The following is a 17,105-nucleotide window of genomic DNA, read 5'->3' on the forward strand; positions in this document are numbered from 1 at the left end:
AAGTGTTATATCTGTGATGTTATGAACTTTGAAAATGACGTCATTGTATTGATCGCAAAAGACATCCGTCGCATTCGCCATCTTGAAGATAGTGAAACAGAAATTCAGAAGAAAGAAAATTTGAATCTACAACCATCCGTTACTATTTGTATTCTTAGGGATTAAATTCCATTTGTCTATTGTTTACCCATTTGGACGGACCAAGGTATGATGTTACAACACCTAAGTGTAATGTACTTATATCATAAATAACTAGCAAGTTTGCCGTGTATTAGCGAATACCAATCACTTCGTCTTATGCTAATGTGTTAGTCGTATATTGACGATGTAGTGTTTGGTATTTTATGTGGGTTAGCAGAATCTCCTGCGTTATTAAAGGCTAGTATTACATACGTATGAAACTTTTCCATTCATTATATTTCACTAGAAAAGTAGCTGTCTTAATTAGGGTGTAGGCCAAAAGCTTCAGCATTGGGACAAGTACCGTTTTATATAAGCTCTGTACGAACGATGATAAATTATAGCAAGAGAATATTTGTAGTATATGACGCGAAACTGAAACTTTTCGAGTTGTCAAATGAAGTGCATTAAGTTATCTCAGTAAAATAACATTTAGGCAAGTAGGGCATGATGAAATGAATGACAAGTGACAAGTACTCTTGTTTTGCATCGGTGTGTACAGATCTAGTCCAAACAAAAGAGTTCATAGATGTAGTGTTTAAAAACACTGGAATATTTATTCCTGTTTCAGTATGGTTTAAATTTTTACACTGGAAACATCAGGATTTTAGTTTATATTGTTAAAAATGTTTAATTATTGTGTCGTGATCTGTAAATAAGACCGTTTTATTTATTTGAATCTTAATGGTGCAATACGTTTTGTAAAAATGTTTAGGGATTCAGTGTAGTGCTTAATCATTCATACATAGCTTACCTTCTATCATTTTTGTTCTGACATGTACATTTTCAAGCAGTTGCTGATTCGTATTTTATTGTGTGGTGGTAAATTGATGAAGTGATTTCGTTAGTGTGGGGAAAATTTCGGTATACGTATACCTCACTGATAACAATTATCTTAAAATACCAAAAAGAGCAGTGTCTTTACACAATTGTGGCATTGTTACAAATTCATCTCGAATAGTGGGACCAAGTTTAGTGAATTTGTTATTGTTCTTTTATTGATCATATATTAAACTTTTACATGTTCCGTGGCAAATAAATATTACATTTAAATACCCTTAAATATGTCTCTGCAAACGTTAGGCTTGCTAGATCAGTTTGAACCCCTATTCTAGAAAGACTGGAATTGCTTTTTCTGATTAATCTTCAATCACTAGGTATTATTCATTACTTCGTTCCATTTTATAATTGTGACATGTTTACGAATGTCCGTTTTTAATCTAATATTATTAGATTATAAATACTATAATTCTGAATTTGCGCCTGTTCAGTATAAAGGATTCCACATTCAATACTCTTAAATATCCGTATAGGTCTACAATGTACAAACGTATGGAGTGTTGTTGGACTTGCTAGTTCAGTATCTGGTCTCTAGTTCTTGATAGGAGCGCTGTTTCTTCATTAGTTCATTCCATTTTATAATTGTGACATTATTTTGACGAATGTATGATTTTAATCAAGTGTTACTTGTTTATTCGGATGACGTGAATATGCTAGAAGAAAATCGACAAACGATTAGGGAAAATGCGGAAATTCTACTTGAAGCAAGTAAAGCGATAGGGTTGGAAGTAAATCCTGAAAAGACTAAGTATATGATTATGTCTCGTGACCAGAATATTGTAGGAAATGGAACTAAGACATATAAAAATTGGAGATTTATCCTTCGAAGAGATGGAAAAATTCAAATGTCTTCGAGCAACAGTAACAAATATAAATGACACTCGGGAGGAAATTAAACACAGAATAAATATGGGAAATGCGTGTTATTATTCGGTTGAGAAGCTTTTGTCATCTAGTTTGCTGTCAAAAAATCTGAAAGTTAGAATTTATAAAACAATTTATTATATTATCGGTTGTTCTATATGGCTGTGAAACTTGGACTCTCACTTTGAGAGAGGGACAGAGATTAAGGGTTTGAATAATTTCAAGGAAAAATTGTTCCGTGGCCGGGTATAGATCCTGGGACCCTTCGCTTAGCTCGCGAAAGCTCTACCGACTGAGCTACCCCAGGAACTATACACGACACTCACAATGTTTCCTTTGTATCCACACAACTCAAATGAGCTGACAAGACGCCAGAACTCAATTATGAGTGCATACAAATACTATGTGACTTAATTTGTGGCTTTCTGTTAATGTACCTCCAGTAACGAATGTATTATACAAATATGGCTTTCAGGTAGTTCGCGCGCTAAGCGAAGGGTCCCGGGATCGATACCTGGCCCCGGAACAATTTTTCCTTGAAATTATTCAAACCTGCTTTACAGGGAGCTACTACCTGAAAGCCAGATTTGTATAGAGATTAAGGGTGTTTGAGAATAAGGTTCTTGGGAAAATATTTGGGGCTAAGAGGGGTGAGGTTACAGGAGAATGGGGAAAGTTACACAACTCAGAGCTGCACGCAGTGTATTCTTCACCTGACATAATTAGGAACATTAAATCCAGACGTTTGAGATGGGCAGGGCATGTAGCACGTATGGGCGAATCCAGACATGCATATAGAATGTTAGTTGGGAGGCCAGAGGGAAAAAGACCTTTGAGGAGGCCGAGACGTAGATGGGAAGATAATATTAAAATGAATTTGAGGGAGGTGGGATATGATGGTAGAGACTGGATTAATCTTGCTCATGATAGGGACCAATGGCGGGCTTATGTGAGGGCGGCAATGAACCTCCGGGTTCCTTAAAAGCCAGTAAGTAAGTTACTAGACTATGATAGGGTAACTTCGATTTTGCACCTGTTCATTATAAACAATTCTACCGTATTTACCTGTGTGTTGCCAACAGTTGCAGTTGAAAAGTAGTTACCAGTAGATACTTAAGTCTGTGGCTTCACTGTCTGTGTCAAGGTTAGATAGAGTTTGATTAAGTGAATAAATTAAGATACCATAGTAAGAAGTTGACCCACTGTGAAAAATAGCCCACTGTGACAAGGTTAAGTAGAATTTGATGAGTTAGATTAGTGATAAGTTGCCCCACTGACAGTGAGTAGTACCTCTACTGTTAATGAGACAGGGTTAGGTAGGAATTCTGTCTCGTAAAGAGAGAATATTTTCTTTTCCATTGTCTTCTTCCATGTAATTTGGGATGAAGTTCTGTCTTTTTCAACTGGTGCTGTTTTATTATGAGGCAGGCAGTTGAAAATTCTGCCAGCTCGAAAGGTTTTGAGGTGTCAGGTCTAAGATTCCACCGATCCTTGGTTTGTTCGTCACGCGATTTTTGGAAGACTGTCTTTGGACTTCCTTGTATATAAAACATTTTGTCTTTGGACTTCCTTGTATATGGAACATTTTGTTCCATCTTTATTTTCTGTATATACTGGTTAGTACGTCTCCACATAGATGATATTTTATTTACCTAATACTTCCATTAAATTCTGAATGCGTTCTTTATAGGCTATCCTGGAGGAGCAGGATTATTTTCACATAGTATTTGAGAAAGCACCAATTTGGGGCAAGTGGAGTGAGATCTTGGCTGCCACAGAAGAAACATCTCAAATCTCATTTTTACTTCTGTCCTGTACTTTATTTTCCTACATTTTGTGTTCTTAGCATTGGTGCCACAATATTGAACCGGTATCCTAATTTTCCTATTGAATACTATTTAATTTAAGTAGACTAGTTAAAAATCCATTGAATTTTCTTTAGAGATGACAGCACACTGTCATGTGATCTGCGAACGTTAATAACATAATACTGTCACAATGTCATAATGGTGTAACGTTCTATAAAATGTACCATTGTTAAAATAGAAGTAATATAGATGACTGCGCATTCTGTATAACATAAACGTGGAGTAACAGAAATTCAAGAGTATTCTTGTTGCATTAGTTTGCTCAGAAGAATAGTGTTTTAAAGTATATTGTTGCATTTATTCGTATTTTATATATATACACACCTCGCCACTGTTGTTAAGTAGGTACCGATACAAACCTTTGTGTTACATTAGTGATCTGTGCATTATTTAACTGAGACCTGTATCTCATCAAACAATATGTCTGTCTGCTTTGTTACTTTTTCTACAACACTTTGTAGAAACAGTTGTTACAAATAAGGAATAAATTGTTTGAACATTAGTATTTTTGCAACTGTAGATGCTGTAACTTCTGTCTTGAATTTATCTAATACATATTTATGAATAAACAGCTGACAATTATGTTATATTTCTTATGTTCTTATATTTTGTATTTTTCGTAATTGTATGAAAGTTACTTAAAGTGATATTTCCACAATAAAAATCACACTCATTACACTGCGTGGCTGTCACAAGCATTTGCAAGGCACAGTAAAGCATTCTGTACAGAAATGTGGGAAGCATTGCAGAAGGTGTTTCATTGTAGGCAGTCGGGTATGGTCTATAGTGCATATTCTTAAAATGCGTGCATATAAAATATAGGCCTATTGTAATTTTGTCCATAGATTCGCTGGAAAATTATACACATTCTCAGTTGAAAATGAAAATCTCAAATCTATCTGTGTGTAGGCCTATAATAACTGTCAAGATTCAATATTTGACTTCATGTACAGCATGAAACATTTTGATATAAGCAGTTCAATGATAGAATATAATGCTGTAATTTACAGCTAAGTGAAAAAAGTGCTTTTTTTATGTTTATGTTTGATGTATACAGTAGTCTTATGTACTTGCTTTTAATGTGCTATTGTTCATATATCAAATTCTGTATTATGTTGTGTGTGTGTGTGTGTGTGTGTGTGTGTGTGTGTGTGTGTGTGTGTGTGTGTGGACGCGTGCGCGTGTGTGCCAAAATTAATTTTCTACTAAAATACATAGTTGCTTTACAATGGATAGGCCTACTTTTTCATTGTAGATTAGAAGGAAATGAAAATGTAAGGTTTTTGGCAAAGAAAGAAACCACAATCCAACAAAGGTTTCATTGTGAGATTACTAAAGTAAAATAGGTAATGTTGAACAGTGATCTCTTTTTAGGTAAGGAATTCTCTCTAATTGTTGGAAGGACTGTAATCTAATGTTTCTATACAGACAAACCCCACTCTAATTCTGCCTAACAAAATTTGTTGGTGGGAGGCAAGTGGTTGTACCCTCGTGTTCCATTGCACCCTCTAGAAGCTCATCTTCCTCAGGATGGGCGCTCCACATTCCCATCATATAAGCCAACAGAACACGACTACCTGAGGGAGAGAGTATGCACGTGTGTTTCTTTTTTAAGGGGTTAGGTACAGCTTGCAGCAGTAAAATTTTGGAAATATTCAACATTTTTTCCCTCCATTACCGTATCTTGTACAATAATGAAAATTAGTATGTGTAAAACACTGTCCTGCTATATGAAAAAAAAAAATTTACGATTTAAAAAAAATTTATATATATATATATATATATATGTATATATATATATATATATATATATATATATATATATATATATATATATATATATATTTTAATTCAAAACATTGGCAGTTCACTGTGCAGTGATGAAGCTTTCCCTCACAGCTCATAAAGTTGTTAACGTTTTCACATTCTCTCTTTTTTATTGCTGAAACTCAGGTTTACAATATCATGCTCTTTCAACTACATTCCTTAATAAATAATAATTTTTTTATTTTGTGTTAACTTATAAGAAAATACTGATATTTGACCTTTTTTTTAAAATGAATTTAGCCTATTTTTTATCAGAAAATCTATCAAAGGTAGAGAAGTGATCTTGGATCACATTGTAGATATGACATGCATAAATAGACACAAAAAATTTCATCACAGAATGTTGGATAGTTTTTTAGTTATGTGGGAAACGCTTCATCACTGCACGGTGAACTGAATTTTGAAAAAAAAAAAATGTAAATATTTTTTCCATACAGCAGGCCGACAGTGTTTTACACATACTAAAAAAAATGTTTAATATTTCCAAAATTTTACTGCTGTAAGCTGTACCTAACCCCTTAAGTTAAATAATTTTAGAATGTACATTTAATAAACAGCACCTACACCCAGAGCATTTGAAAATGACATTTGGGCAATGTTCAGACCTTCTCAACTGATTGTTCAAGAAACTAGTGATTCATATTTTTTTAAATTAGTTTTCCTTATTTATTTACAAGAACTTTCTTCTGCTCTCAAATATAAAGCTATGCGACAATATAGGTTACACATACAGTATACATACAGAAAATTTTTTTTCAACTCTCAGTTTGTAATAGAAATATGAATGTGGAATTTTGTGAATAATAGCCTACTTTTCGTGACTCTTACATTGTCGGCTTACTTCTAAAATCATGTTAAGGAAGTTTTCTTCTGATAATATCTCGTAAGTCTACAAATGTTTTTATATTTTCTAAATAACAAATGCATAACAATTGTTAGCTGGGGTATACTTTGCTTTCCTGTACAATTTTTTCAAATGCAGTTATGAGATTTTAGAAGTAAGTCAATATATACATTAAAAAATGACTGGAAAGCTGTTAATTTTTACAATTATTATAAATGGGAGAGTTAGAGCTCAACTACTCTATACCTACAACTTTGTAATGAACCTATTGTATTTTGAAATAATGAGGTAGCTCGGTTTTTTTATTTTAGTAGGTTATTTTACGACGCTTTATCAACATCTTAGGTTACTTAGCGTCTGAATGAGATAAAGGTGATAATGCCAGTGACCTGATCCAGGGTCCAGGGCCGATAGTTACCCAGCATTTGCTCATATTGGGTTGAGGGAAAATCCCGAAAAAATCTCAACCAGGTAACTTGCCTCAACCATGAATCGAACCTGGGCTACCTGGTTTCTTGGCCATACACACTAACCGTTACTCCACAGCTGTGGACAGGTAGCTCGTTTCTGTTCCATTTGAAGTAGGCCTAAATCCATGTTTGAGGAAGTGTTCAAAGAATAAGGAATCTAATACTTGAATTTTTGGGCCATAACATTTTAAAAGTTGAATTGATTGCAATCTGTACATAATGTTTGAAGAAGAATGACATTTTGTTTGCCTCTAGATTGTGGCAGTGTGATGGAATCCGTTATTGTAGGGTAGGAATTTTATAGCCAATTGAAAAATTCGTTTATTTTATTGTAGTCAACTTACGGAATAATGATATAAACTTCTTGGTACAGAAATAAGAGGCTTCATATTTGATGATATCTTATCATATCCTTATTTTATAAATTGTGACATTATCTGTACTCATTGGACATAATTGAGGAAATTGTTTCTATAAATCATATTTTTCTCACCAATTTCCTTCTCTCGTCGTATAGACTTTAAAATAGATACTGTATGCATTTATTTATTTATACTAACTTTAAATAGATTTAATTGGGAGAAGTTGCATTGTGCATCCTATTCATTCTTGTGCTTGTCTTGAGATTTAATGCGAAAAAAAACATATTGGGTATACATACAGTAAAACCTCGTTAATACACACTCCCATTTGTAATGTTATCCCATTCATTACTCTCTTTTTATATGGTCCCTGAGGATTCCATATATAATCCTGCATAGTTTTACCCTCTTGTAATGCTTCCAAATCCTGCTTGTAGCACTTTTTTCGAATCGGAAATGAATAAAAAAATTCTGTATAAATTGCGAAACTTGCACTGTTTTAAAAGCATGGTGAAAAAATATGTTGCTATGACTGTACTGAAATTTTACCCTCTACCTGAAAAACTCTCTGGCGGGCACTGTTGGAAGTTGCACTTACCGGCACTTTCCTTTTTATGAATGGATTTTAACACTCAAAAGCCTCCCTTCAATACATTCCTGCCATATCTGTAAAATTTAGTCATCCTTTGAATTCTGTGGAGTGTGCAGTAAGTTTCCAGTGCAAAGTGGCATAACACCTGTGAAATGAATGCCCCTTTCTTAATGGGTGATGAGGAGTGGGCTCCTGTACAGGAGAAGTTAAAAGTTAACATACAGGATTTTGTGTCAGTTGACAATGAATGGTCTAGTGACCTCAGAAGTCCGTGGTGTTGACATGATAGCAGATCATGCTGCCACTACCACCCCAAGATGAAGAGTGATGAGGAAATTAAATCTGCAAAGGAAGTGTCCCCCACACCAAACAAAGCTCTGAGAGCGTAAATGTGCTTCGAAAATATATTAATGTTGCTCCTAGCAGTGTATCAAGTGATGCTATCTGTAGTTCCTTGAACCGCATAGAAAATTTTATCATTCATATTAGTAGTACGAACACACGGAAAACAACAATCAAAGATTTTTCTATTACGAAATGAGCTTTTGCACTGTAACTAATGCATAATAAAATATGTTTCATATGAAGTGGTGTCTAAATTGTTTCCCTCATTACATAATAATTAATTTCCCATCTATAGCACTGTTCTGCTTATTATGCTTGAAGGCTATATTCCCTTGATGAGCGCATTAGTGGGGTTACACACTATATATCTGTGTGTGTGTGTGTGTGTATTTATTTATTTGGAATAAAAAAATTGAACTGTTGGATGATTTTTTTTTTCACTGCATACGAACTTTTTCATTGAAGTTTAATGAAGAATATCCAAAGCAGTTTAAAGTTTGTATAAAATATTAAAATTATAACACTGATAGTAATGGAACAGAAGAGTTAGAGATCGACATAGGAATAATAATTATAATATGGTGTAGTGAAGAGGTCAGCAACTTACGGCACGTGGTATAATTTTCAATGGAATGCAGTAAAGTTTTCAGAAATAGAGCATGGAGAGTAGAGAGGGGGGGACTACGCAATACAGGTGTGATTAACATTTCATGTCACATATACCACTTTGCTACTATTGCTCAACAATATTCTCAGCTTCGTCATGTATTGCCTGTATTCCAGTTGGCATTTCTTCCTCGGTGGTGATTATTATCATAATTTTCTTAAGTATGTGTTCTTTGTTTGAACTTGATTTTAAAAAAAAAGTTTATGTACCACGTACAAAACTGTGAATGGGAGGCTGGCACACAGATTTGCTTTACAATATTAATTTGGTATAGCATTCTCAAAAAGGTTGCTGTCAACTAGAATGAAAATACAAACCTTATTTTGATTTCAGACTTTTACCAGTTCTATAGGATTTTTACAGAAAAGTAATTTTACATTAGGTAAAATGTTAGAAAGTGCAACTTTAAAATATCTGTAAATAAAGTGGAAGTTTAAGTTTTTAAGGGGAAGGATAGCTATTAACATAAAAATTGTACTTGAAAGATGTTTTAGTGTTCCTCGTTTGTTTTGTCAGCTGTGAAAAGGAGAAACAAATACAGAATAAATTAAATGCTAATGTTATTGTTTGTTGTTTAGCCAATTGTCCGAAGACAAGTCTGAACCTCACAAGCGATACCAAGAAGACACCACTTATGAGACAACTAGGCCAGGAGATAATGGGGTAGGGTGGCCGAATTTATGGGTAAATTTCTCCCTCCATTGTATACATCGCTGACTAGCTACATATTCCTCTAATCAGACTTAAGATGTAGACAAAATTGTTCTTCCTCTGACACACATCATCAAGTGAGATGTACTGCCAGCTAATAGATGTACAAATCATCCAGGAGCTCAATCAGGGGAGAAATGCTAATGATTGAAGTTTTTTAAATCCAGAGAACATAAGAGGGATGAAACAAGAAAATATTCCGTTGATATTTTTTTAAGAAGCTGGCCACACAAGTGTTGACATATTAGCAGATCAATGGTGTTTTCTGAAATGCATTACAGTAAAATCTGAGTGACAACTGAAGGAAATTATGTACAATAATATACAATGTATAGACGAAAAAAAAAAAGTTATATTCCTTAAATGACCTTCATGAATAAATCGATTTAGTGTACATTCAAAGGGCACAAATAGCATCAAACTTGACATTGAACTTTAAACATAAAGAAAAAAAGAGGGTCATGAAAAGATGAAATTGGCGATTTTGTAGACTAACAGGAAAATGCCTGAAAGTGTGAAGAAAAAGAAGATTACATGTTGCTGAAGTATGCACAGAACATTTAATGATGTACCCTAATAATTCCAATTGCTTGATAATAGGGCTAATTCTTGCCAGAAATATCACAAAATGGTAAATTTGTAGACATTGAGCTCTACAAACCAATTTCCTAGGTTATCGTGTTATCTTATAAAAATTAATTATTGTTGAGAGTCTGTACTCCAAAATGTATAGAAACCATTCACGTTTTGTGTGTTCAATGTGGTACGAGATTTTTTCTCGCACTTTTGTCATATACATAGAGACATTGAAGTTTCAGAGCTACATATTTGCACAATCACAAGGAAAGGCAAGAAAATGGGAAATTATATTTGGATCTGTTATGAAGAGATCTGGCCAAGTTATATACTTCTGCATACATTGTTAGAATAAATGTGTGTTCTGAGCAGCATAGTTGGGAATGGGGTTTTTGAGCAATTATAAACTTCAGGTTGTAGCAGTAATGAATTTTGAACAAAATTAGTTTTATGGGAAGATTATTTTAGATAATTTATATTTCACAACTAGCCACCATGGTGGTCTAGTGGCTAGAGCACTGGTCTTACAATCCTGTGGAACCGGATTCGATCCCTAGTATACCATGATTTATGACTTGTGTTGGGCAAGCCCGTGGTTCAGGTAAAACAGAGTTTTTCTCCTGGAGCTCCAGTTCCCATGTGGCATTCCAACAAATCTTCATCTCATTTTATCGCGGGAGTAGTATAGACCAGCCTTCTATGATGCACGGTGAGCAATAACTTTCTCGGTAAATTGGTCTACACAACTGACTTCATGTGTGTGAATAACGAACAGTCAAGTACCTGCAATTAATAAAATTATATATATATATATATATATATATATATATATATATATATTTAACAACTTTGCATAAAATAGCTACTTTTGTTCTTGTTCTTTTTCACTTCTATTTCCTTTTTCAACAAATAGGCTCTTATCTGTTCTATTGGCCAGCTTTTTGTGGATTTGTCCAGGTTTCTTTCGGGTCGAAAGTCACAGAGAAGTCAGTAATTCCCTGGCTTTGTTGGATCTATTATGTTTTCCACACGCCTGCACATGAGGGGGGAGGGGGGGGCCTCTCTCTCTCACTCATTTCTGTAAGACTATTGAACATCCTGGAAAGTGTCGTGGTATAATAGGTTGAGTGTGGCATACTCTTGCCTTTAGACTATTGTATGAGGATATCATAAAGTGTGTGTGCTACAGAAGTGAAGAACCTTATTGAAGCAGCAGAAGACAGCAAATGTCGGGTCAGGTTTCTATTTTGAACCCAAGAACAGTTTAATGTCATTGCTAGACACACCTGATTGCTGGAAGAAGTTAATTTCAGAGACATTCTTCAATACATGCAAGATAATGCATATTACAATATATTAACAAATTTAGTTAAGTACTATGTTTATATTTATTTGTTAAGAAAGGGAATAAACAATGTAATTAAATGTGTAATTGTTTCAATTGAATAATCATGACCAGTCATCGGATTTAAATGCACTAAAAGTTAGGAACGGTACCAAGTACACTAAAGTAGATGTGTCCTCTAGGAGGGATTTTAGGCCTGGTTGACAGGACTCCGAAATCTAACAATAAATAAATGAATCACAAATACTGGGAAATGCATCCAGTAAACCACTCTCAAACATGTAAATTGTGTTTAGAACTATTATACCAAAGCCAAAAACAGAAGAGCAAGAGTGGTCTGAAAAAGGCTTAGAGATATGGCTTGTGTGTTTATAAACTGTATCAGCATTAACTTTGTGCATATAAATCCGATCCCTGATTTGCACCCCCCCTTCCCCCATTTTTTTTTTTTTTTTTTAGTGTATGTTCTCATTGGAAAGTTGTGTATACTATGAAGTGTGAAATTGTTTCTTTTAATGTTACCATATTGACATAATCCTGTGAATTGTGATTTGAGTTTCGATGGTCCTTTGTTAGGCAGAAATTAGAAATAATATGCCATGTATTGCGGGATTAATATAGTTCACTTGTTACAAGGTATTAGTCATATTATGCATATCCTTATTTCATATCCCATTAAAACTATTATTGTTCATTTTTACTCTCTCATTAAAAACACTATTGTGATCCTGTAAAAGCTCGGATTTCTTGATTTTTGCGGATTACATGTAGTCAGCATTCCTTACGCTGAAATGGTTTTGAGCATGCTGTCTGTGTATGTAGAGTGATTTCTTCTAAAGTATTTGATCGACATCTTCGCATTTTATACTGCTATAGCTTTGGGTAGCATATAAAGAAAAAGTGATCCAAAGAAGAAAATTGAACTGTTTTCTCGGGTGAATTATTTTCCTTTAAAGTTGACATTTAAACAAACAAACACCATATTATACAATGGATACATCAATAAACAAAATGTTCTTGTTAGAAGAAGTACAAATATTGAAATTTGACGAACACTTCACTCCACTTCATTTCAGTTTGAAGCATTTTATATTTGTTTCTCTTATTTGTTCAGAAAACTATAGGAGATAGGTTCTTTATCATTAATATTTGTGTAGGTTTTTCATGTTACTTCTGGTCATACTTCGTATGTATTGTTCTATCTACCTGGGAAGTATTCACTTTAAATGTTATTTTTACTCTTGAAATTATGATTATTTGAAACTCAAATGTTAGCACGTTTTTCCCTGACAGGAATTATTCTGAATAATACAGTGTAGTCTCTGTGTCCTAAAAATACCACCTTTAGAGTATTTATTTTGAAATCCTAAAATGTACTTTAAGTATGATTATCTTTGGGCAAACGTTTTATTGCATGGAGGTCTACATAAATGTATCTAACCATTAAAAAGCATATAAAGAGTAACATATACATAGCTTCTGCTCCTGGCATAATATTCTCTTACCACATAAACACATAGTGCAGGTGAAGTACTTTCACTTTTGAGATATTTGTACCTTTTACCAAATCATTACATACTAGACCTTCTCGCAATATTTTTTTGTGAAATAAGGTATACATTGTTAATTATATGAAATAGGTAATGTATGTGATTTGCTTCGATTTACTTTGGTGTGTTAATTTTATGTGAGGATTGAAACACAACTGTTTAGTTTGTGTGTGTATGTATGAGAGAGAGAGAGATATTTCTCATATTTACCACTACAGTCAACTTTATATATACATGGTAAATATTAAACTACTTCACTAAATTGAAACATACACAGGTATAAACATTCATTATACCAGAGAACTTGTTTGCTCTCCCTCCACAGAAAAGTATTGAGAATATTCTTATATTTTATGTTCACAGCAATAGGGTTCGTTCCACGGGTCTGTTTCATCTAAATGGTTGCCTGCAGACAGCATGTCTACTATTTCGGGGATTGCATCGAAGGGGGAGAAAGGAAAGTCAAAGTTCCAGTCACTCGACATAAATAGTTTGTATAGGGTAAGTGAATGTTGTATGAATGCATAACAGCTATAAATGTAATTCAGTCTGCATAGTAAGTGTTTACTTTGGTCATCTATCAGTATGTCTATTTATCCATCTGCCCTCTCCATTTGTAGTTGTTTTCGATACTTCTGCATGAAATATTTTGATTCTGAAATTGTCCAAGACTGTCAAAGTTCAGATTTCGCATTCATAGAGAAGAGTAGTTAAGATAGCATGATACATAGGTTACACTTATAGGTTGTCATAATTGTGGTGAAATAGAGTGAAAAAAATGACAGACATCACTGCACTTCATGAAAAATTTGAAAATGAAATTACTGTTAATATAAATCATTGTAATATGTGATCTGAAAGAGACTATATGACAGTAGCTAACACAGCTTAAGAATTTGATAGATCTGGAGTTTTCTTCCAATGTAATTTTGAACTTTAATTGCAAGTGCACTTTATATACATTTCAGTAAGCTATAATTGTATTTTCTCTTTTTTCCCCCCGCATTTCTTTATTGGTAGTAAAATGTATGTGAAGAATTCATGTATGATGTAGTTACGAAACATGACATGAAAATAATTTGTTTCAGGGAGAATCCTTGGAACCACATCAACAGAAAAGTACATTACCCCGCAAACATGGCATGCAGAGTTTGGGCAAAGTGCCGTCAGCGCGACGACCTCCAGCCAATTTACCAAGTTTGAAGTCTGAACATAGTGGAAACGATCCAGCCATAAGTTTAGTTCCTAGCGGCGGCACAGGATGGGGCAGCAAGCCAGGAGAGACAGGTCAGGCAGTCACGCCAACACAACCACCACCACCTTCGGTAAGAAACATTTATTTAAATACTTTTTTTTTTTTTTCTTCTTGGTTTATTTGCAAAATATTTTGTTGTTTATTTCCTTTAATTCTTTACATATGGTTAATTTTGTTTTGCAGGTTCCAGTAGCTACAACAGCAGTAGTTGCTCCACAGACTTCAGTTGCACCTGCAGCTGTTCCAAGTGTTGTAAGTGGTGCCCCTGCAGCAGTTACACCACCAGCATCCAGTCAGGGACCACCTCTACCTATTCAGGTTCAGAGTCTTTTTATTTTTTGGTGTTGTGTTAGCCAAGAAGCTGCTAGAGTGTAAACTTAACCACAAATATTTTCGTAGATTTTATATATATGTGAAACCAGTAGTATTGATAGTATTTAATGTTTCAACATTTGATCTCCAGTTGCTGTTGTGCATCTCAGTAGTATTTTGCCAGTTTCGAGTTGTTGGATTCTTCTGTCGTTCTAATCATTTCATGTCAAATCAACACATTTTAGCATCATTTTCAATCCAACCTCCTTGAATTTCAATGGAATTAGGTAAACATGTTACTTTATGCAAGAAATGAACATATACAAAGCGATAGAACTCTTTAAGTGAAAATTTTTTTAGTTATTGCATGAGAAAAAAAATAGAGAAAAAGTAAAATTTTACACGTACTTTTAACAGATCTCATAACTTGCAAACCAATGAATATACAAAAATGGTTTTAGGCTTACCAAAAATATATATAACCACCTTTCTTCAATATATGAATACAATGTAATATCCTTGAAAGTATGTATGTGTGTATGTATATGTATCTAATGCTCTTGATTTAACAATGAAGTCATTCTCTTTCGTGCTTCTCAATATTTCGACGTGATATCTTGAGCTATTTGAAGGACTGCACAGCTTGCCATTCATTTCCTGCTCCTGACAACATAACAGACAATTTGATTAAGTCAATATACCGATTCTGTGGAGATGTTTACTTAAACAATCATGGCCAGTGAGTAGCCTGAACATAGCAACAGCAGATTTACGAGAAAGTTTCGTGATTAGATGAGTACAATATGCTCATGAAAAATAAACAAGAGTTTTCGGTTAAATTGAAAAAAAAAAAAAAAAAAAACCAATTTAAAAATTTTGAAAATTTTATATTTTAATGCTCTGCATAAGCTTAACATACCATGAAAATACGAAACTAACCTAACCTGACTTGTTACAGACTCTCCTATAAAAGGCATAACAAAAGCCTAAACAATCTTAACCTAACCTGTCACAATTCTGTATATGCAAAGCACAATAAAAACCTAAACTAGCCTAACCTGTCACTAAAATCCTAAACCAACCCAACTTAACCTGCTACAGATTTCTTTACACAACGCATAACAAAAACCTAAAATATCCTAACTTGCCCTGTCACAGCATCGTATATGCAAAGCACAATAAAAGCTAAACTAACCTAACCTGTCACTAAAGTTCTAAAATAACCTAACCTGTCACTAAAATCCTAAACTAACCCAACCTAACATGTTACTAAAATCCTAAACTAATCTAACCTGACAAAAAAATCCTAAACTAACCTAACCTGTCACTAAAATCTTAAACTAACCGTACTTATCTAACCTTTCACTAAAATCCTAAACTAACCTAACCTGACACTAAATTCTAAACTAACCTAACCTGTCACTAAAATCCTAACCTAACCAAATCTGTCACTAAAATCCTAAACTAACCTAACCTGAATTGTCACTAAACTCCTAAACTAACCTAACCTGACACTAAAATCATAAACTAACCTAACCTGTCACTAAAATCATAAACTGACCTAACCTTACCTTTCTCTAAAATCCTAAACTAACCTGACATTAAATTCTAAACTAACCTAAGCTGTCACTAAAATCGTAACCTAACCAAACCTGTCACTAAAATCCTAAACTAACCTGAACTGTGACTAAAATCCTAAACTAAGCTAACCTAACGTAATCTGTTATTAAAATCATAAACTAACCTAACCTAACACTAATATTCTAAACTAACCGAATCTAACCTGTCACTAAAATCCTAAACTAATCTACCTAAACTAATCTAACCTGACACTAAAATCCTAAACTGACCTAACCTGTCATAAAAATCCTAAACTAACCTAACCTGTCACCAAAATCCTAAACTAACCTAACCTAACCTAACGTAATGTGATACTAAATCCTAAACTAATCTAACCTTTCACTAAAATCCTAACCTATCTGTAAAATCCTAAACTAACCAGCCAGATATTAAATTCTAAACTAACCTAACCTGTCACTAAAATCCTAAACTAACCTAACCTAAATTGTCACTAAAATCCTAAACTAACTTAACCTGTCACTAAAATCCTAAACTAATCTAACTTGTCACTAATATCCTAAGCTAACCCAACCCAACCTGTCACTAAAATGCTAAACTAACCTAACCTAACAACCTGTCACTAAAATACTAAACTAATCTAACCTGTCACTGAAATCCTGATTTAACCTAACCTGTCATAAAAATCCTAAACTAACCTAACCTGTCATAAAAATCCTAAACTAACCAAACCTGTCGTAAAATCCTAAACTAACCTAACCTGTCACTAAAATCCGAAATTAACCTAACCTAAACTAAGCTAACCTGTCTCTAAAATCCTAAACTAACCTAATCTGTCACGAAAATCCTAATCTAACCTAACCTGTCACAAATCCTAAACTAACCTAATCTGTCACTAAAATCCTAAACTAACCTAATC

The 17,105-nt window shown here is 33.9% G+C and overlaps 1 protein-coding gene across 6 annotated transcripts in view; it reads left to right on the top strand.

Annotated features, from left to right (window-relative positions):
- Nucleotides 1-45: 45 nt before the first annotated feature.
- LOC138710789 (protein PRRC2C-like) overlaps nt 46-17,105 on the top strand; it is a 141,037-nt gene continuing 123,977 nt past the window's right edge. For all 6 annotated transcript variants that reach the window (XM_069841899.1, XM_069841900.1, XM_069841901.1 and 3 more), the window contains exons 1-4: nt 46-205; nt 13,405-13,542; nt 14,130-14,366; nt 14,480-14,614. In XM_069841899.1, coding sequence (XP_069698000.1) covers nt 13,459-13,542; nt 14,130-14,366; nt 14,480-14,614 — 456 coding nt within the window. In that variant the 5' untranslated portion in view covers nt 46-205; nt 13,405-13,458. The remainder of the gene's footprint in view (nt 206-13,404; nt 13,543-14,129; nt 14,367-14,479; nt 14,615-17,105) is intronic.

Source organism: Periplaneta americana, chromosome 12 (assembly GCF_040183065.1).
Source record: "Periplaneta americana isolate PAMFEO1 chromosome 12, P.americana_PAMFEO1_priV1, whole genome shotgun sequence".
NCBI lineage: Eukaryota > Metazoa > Arthropoda > Insecta > Blattodea > Blattidae > Periplaneta > Periplaneta americana.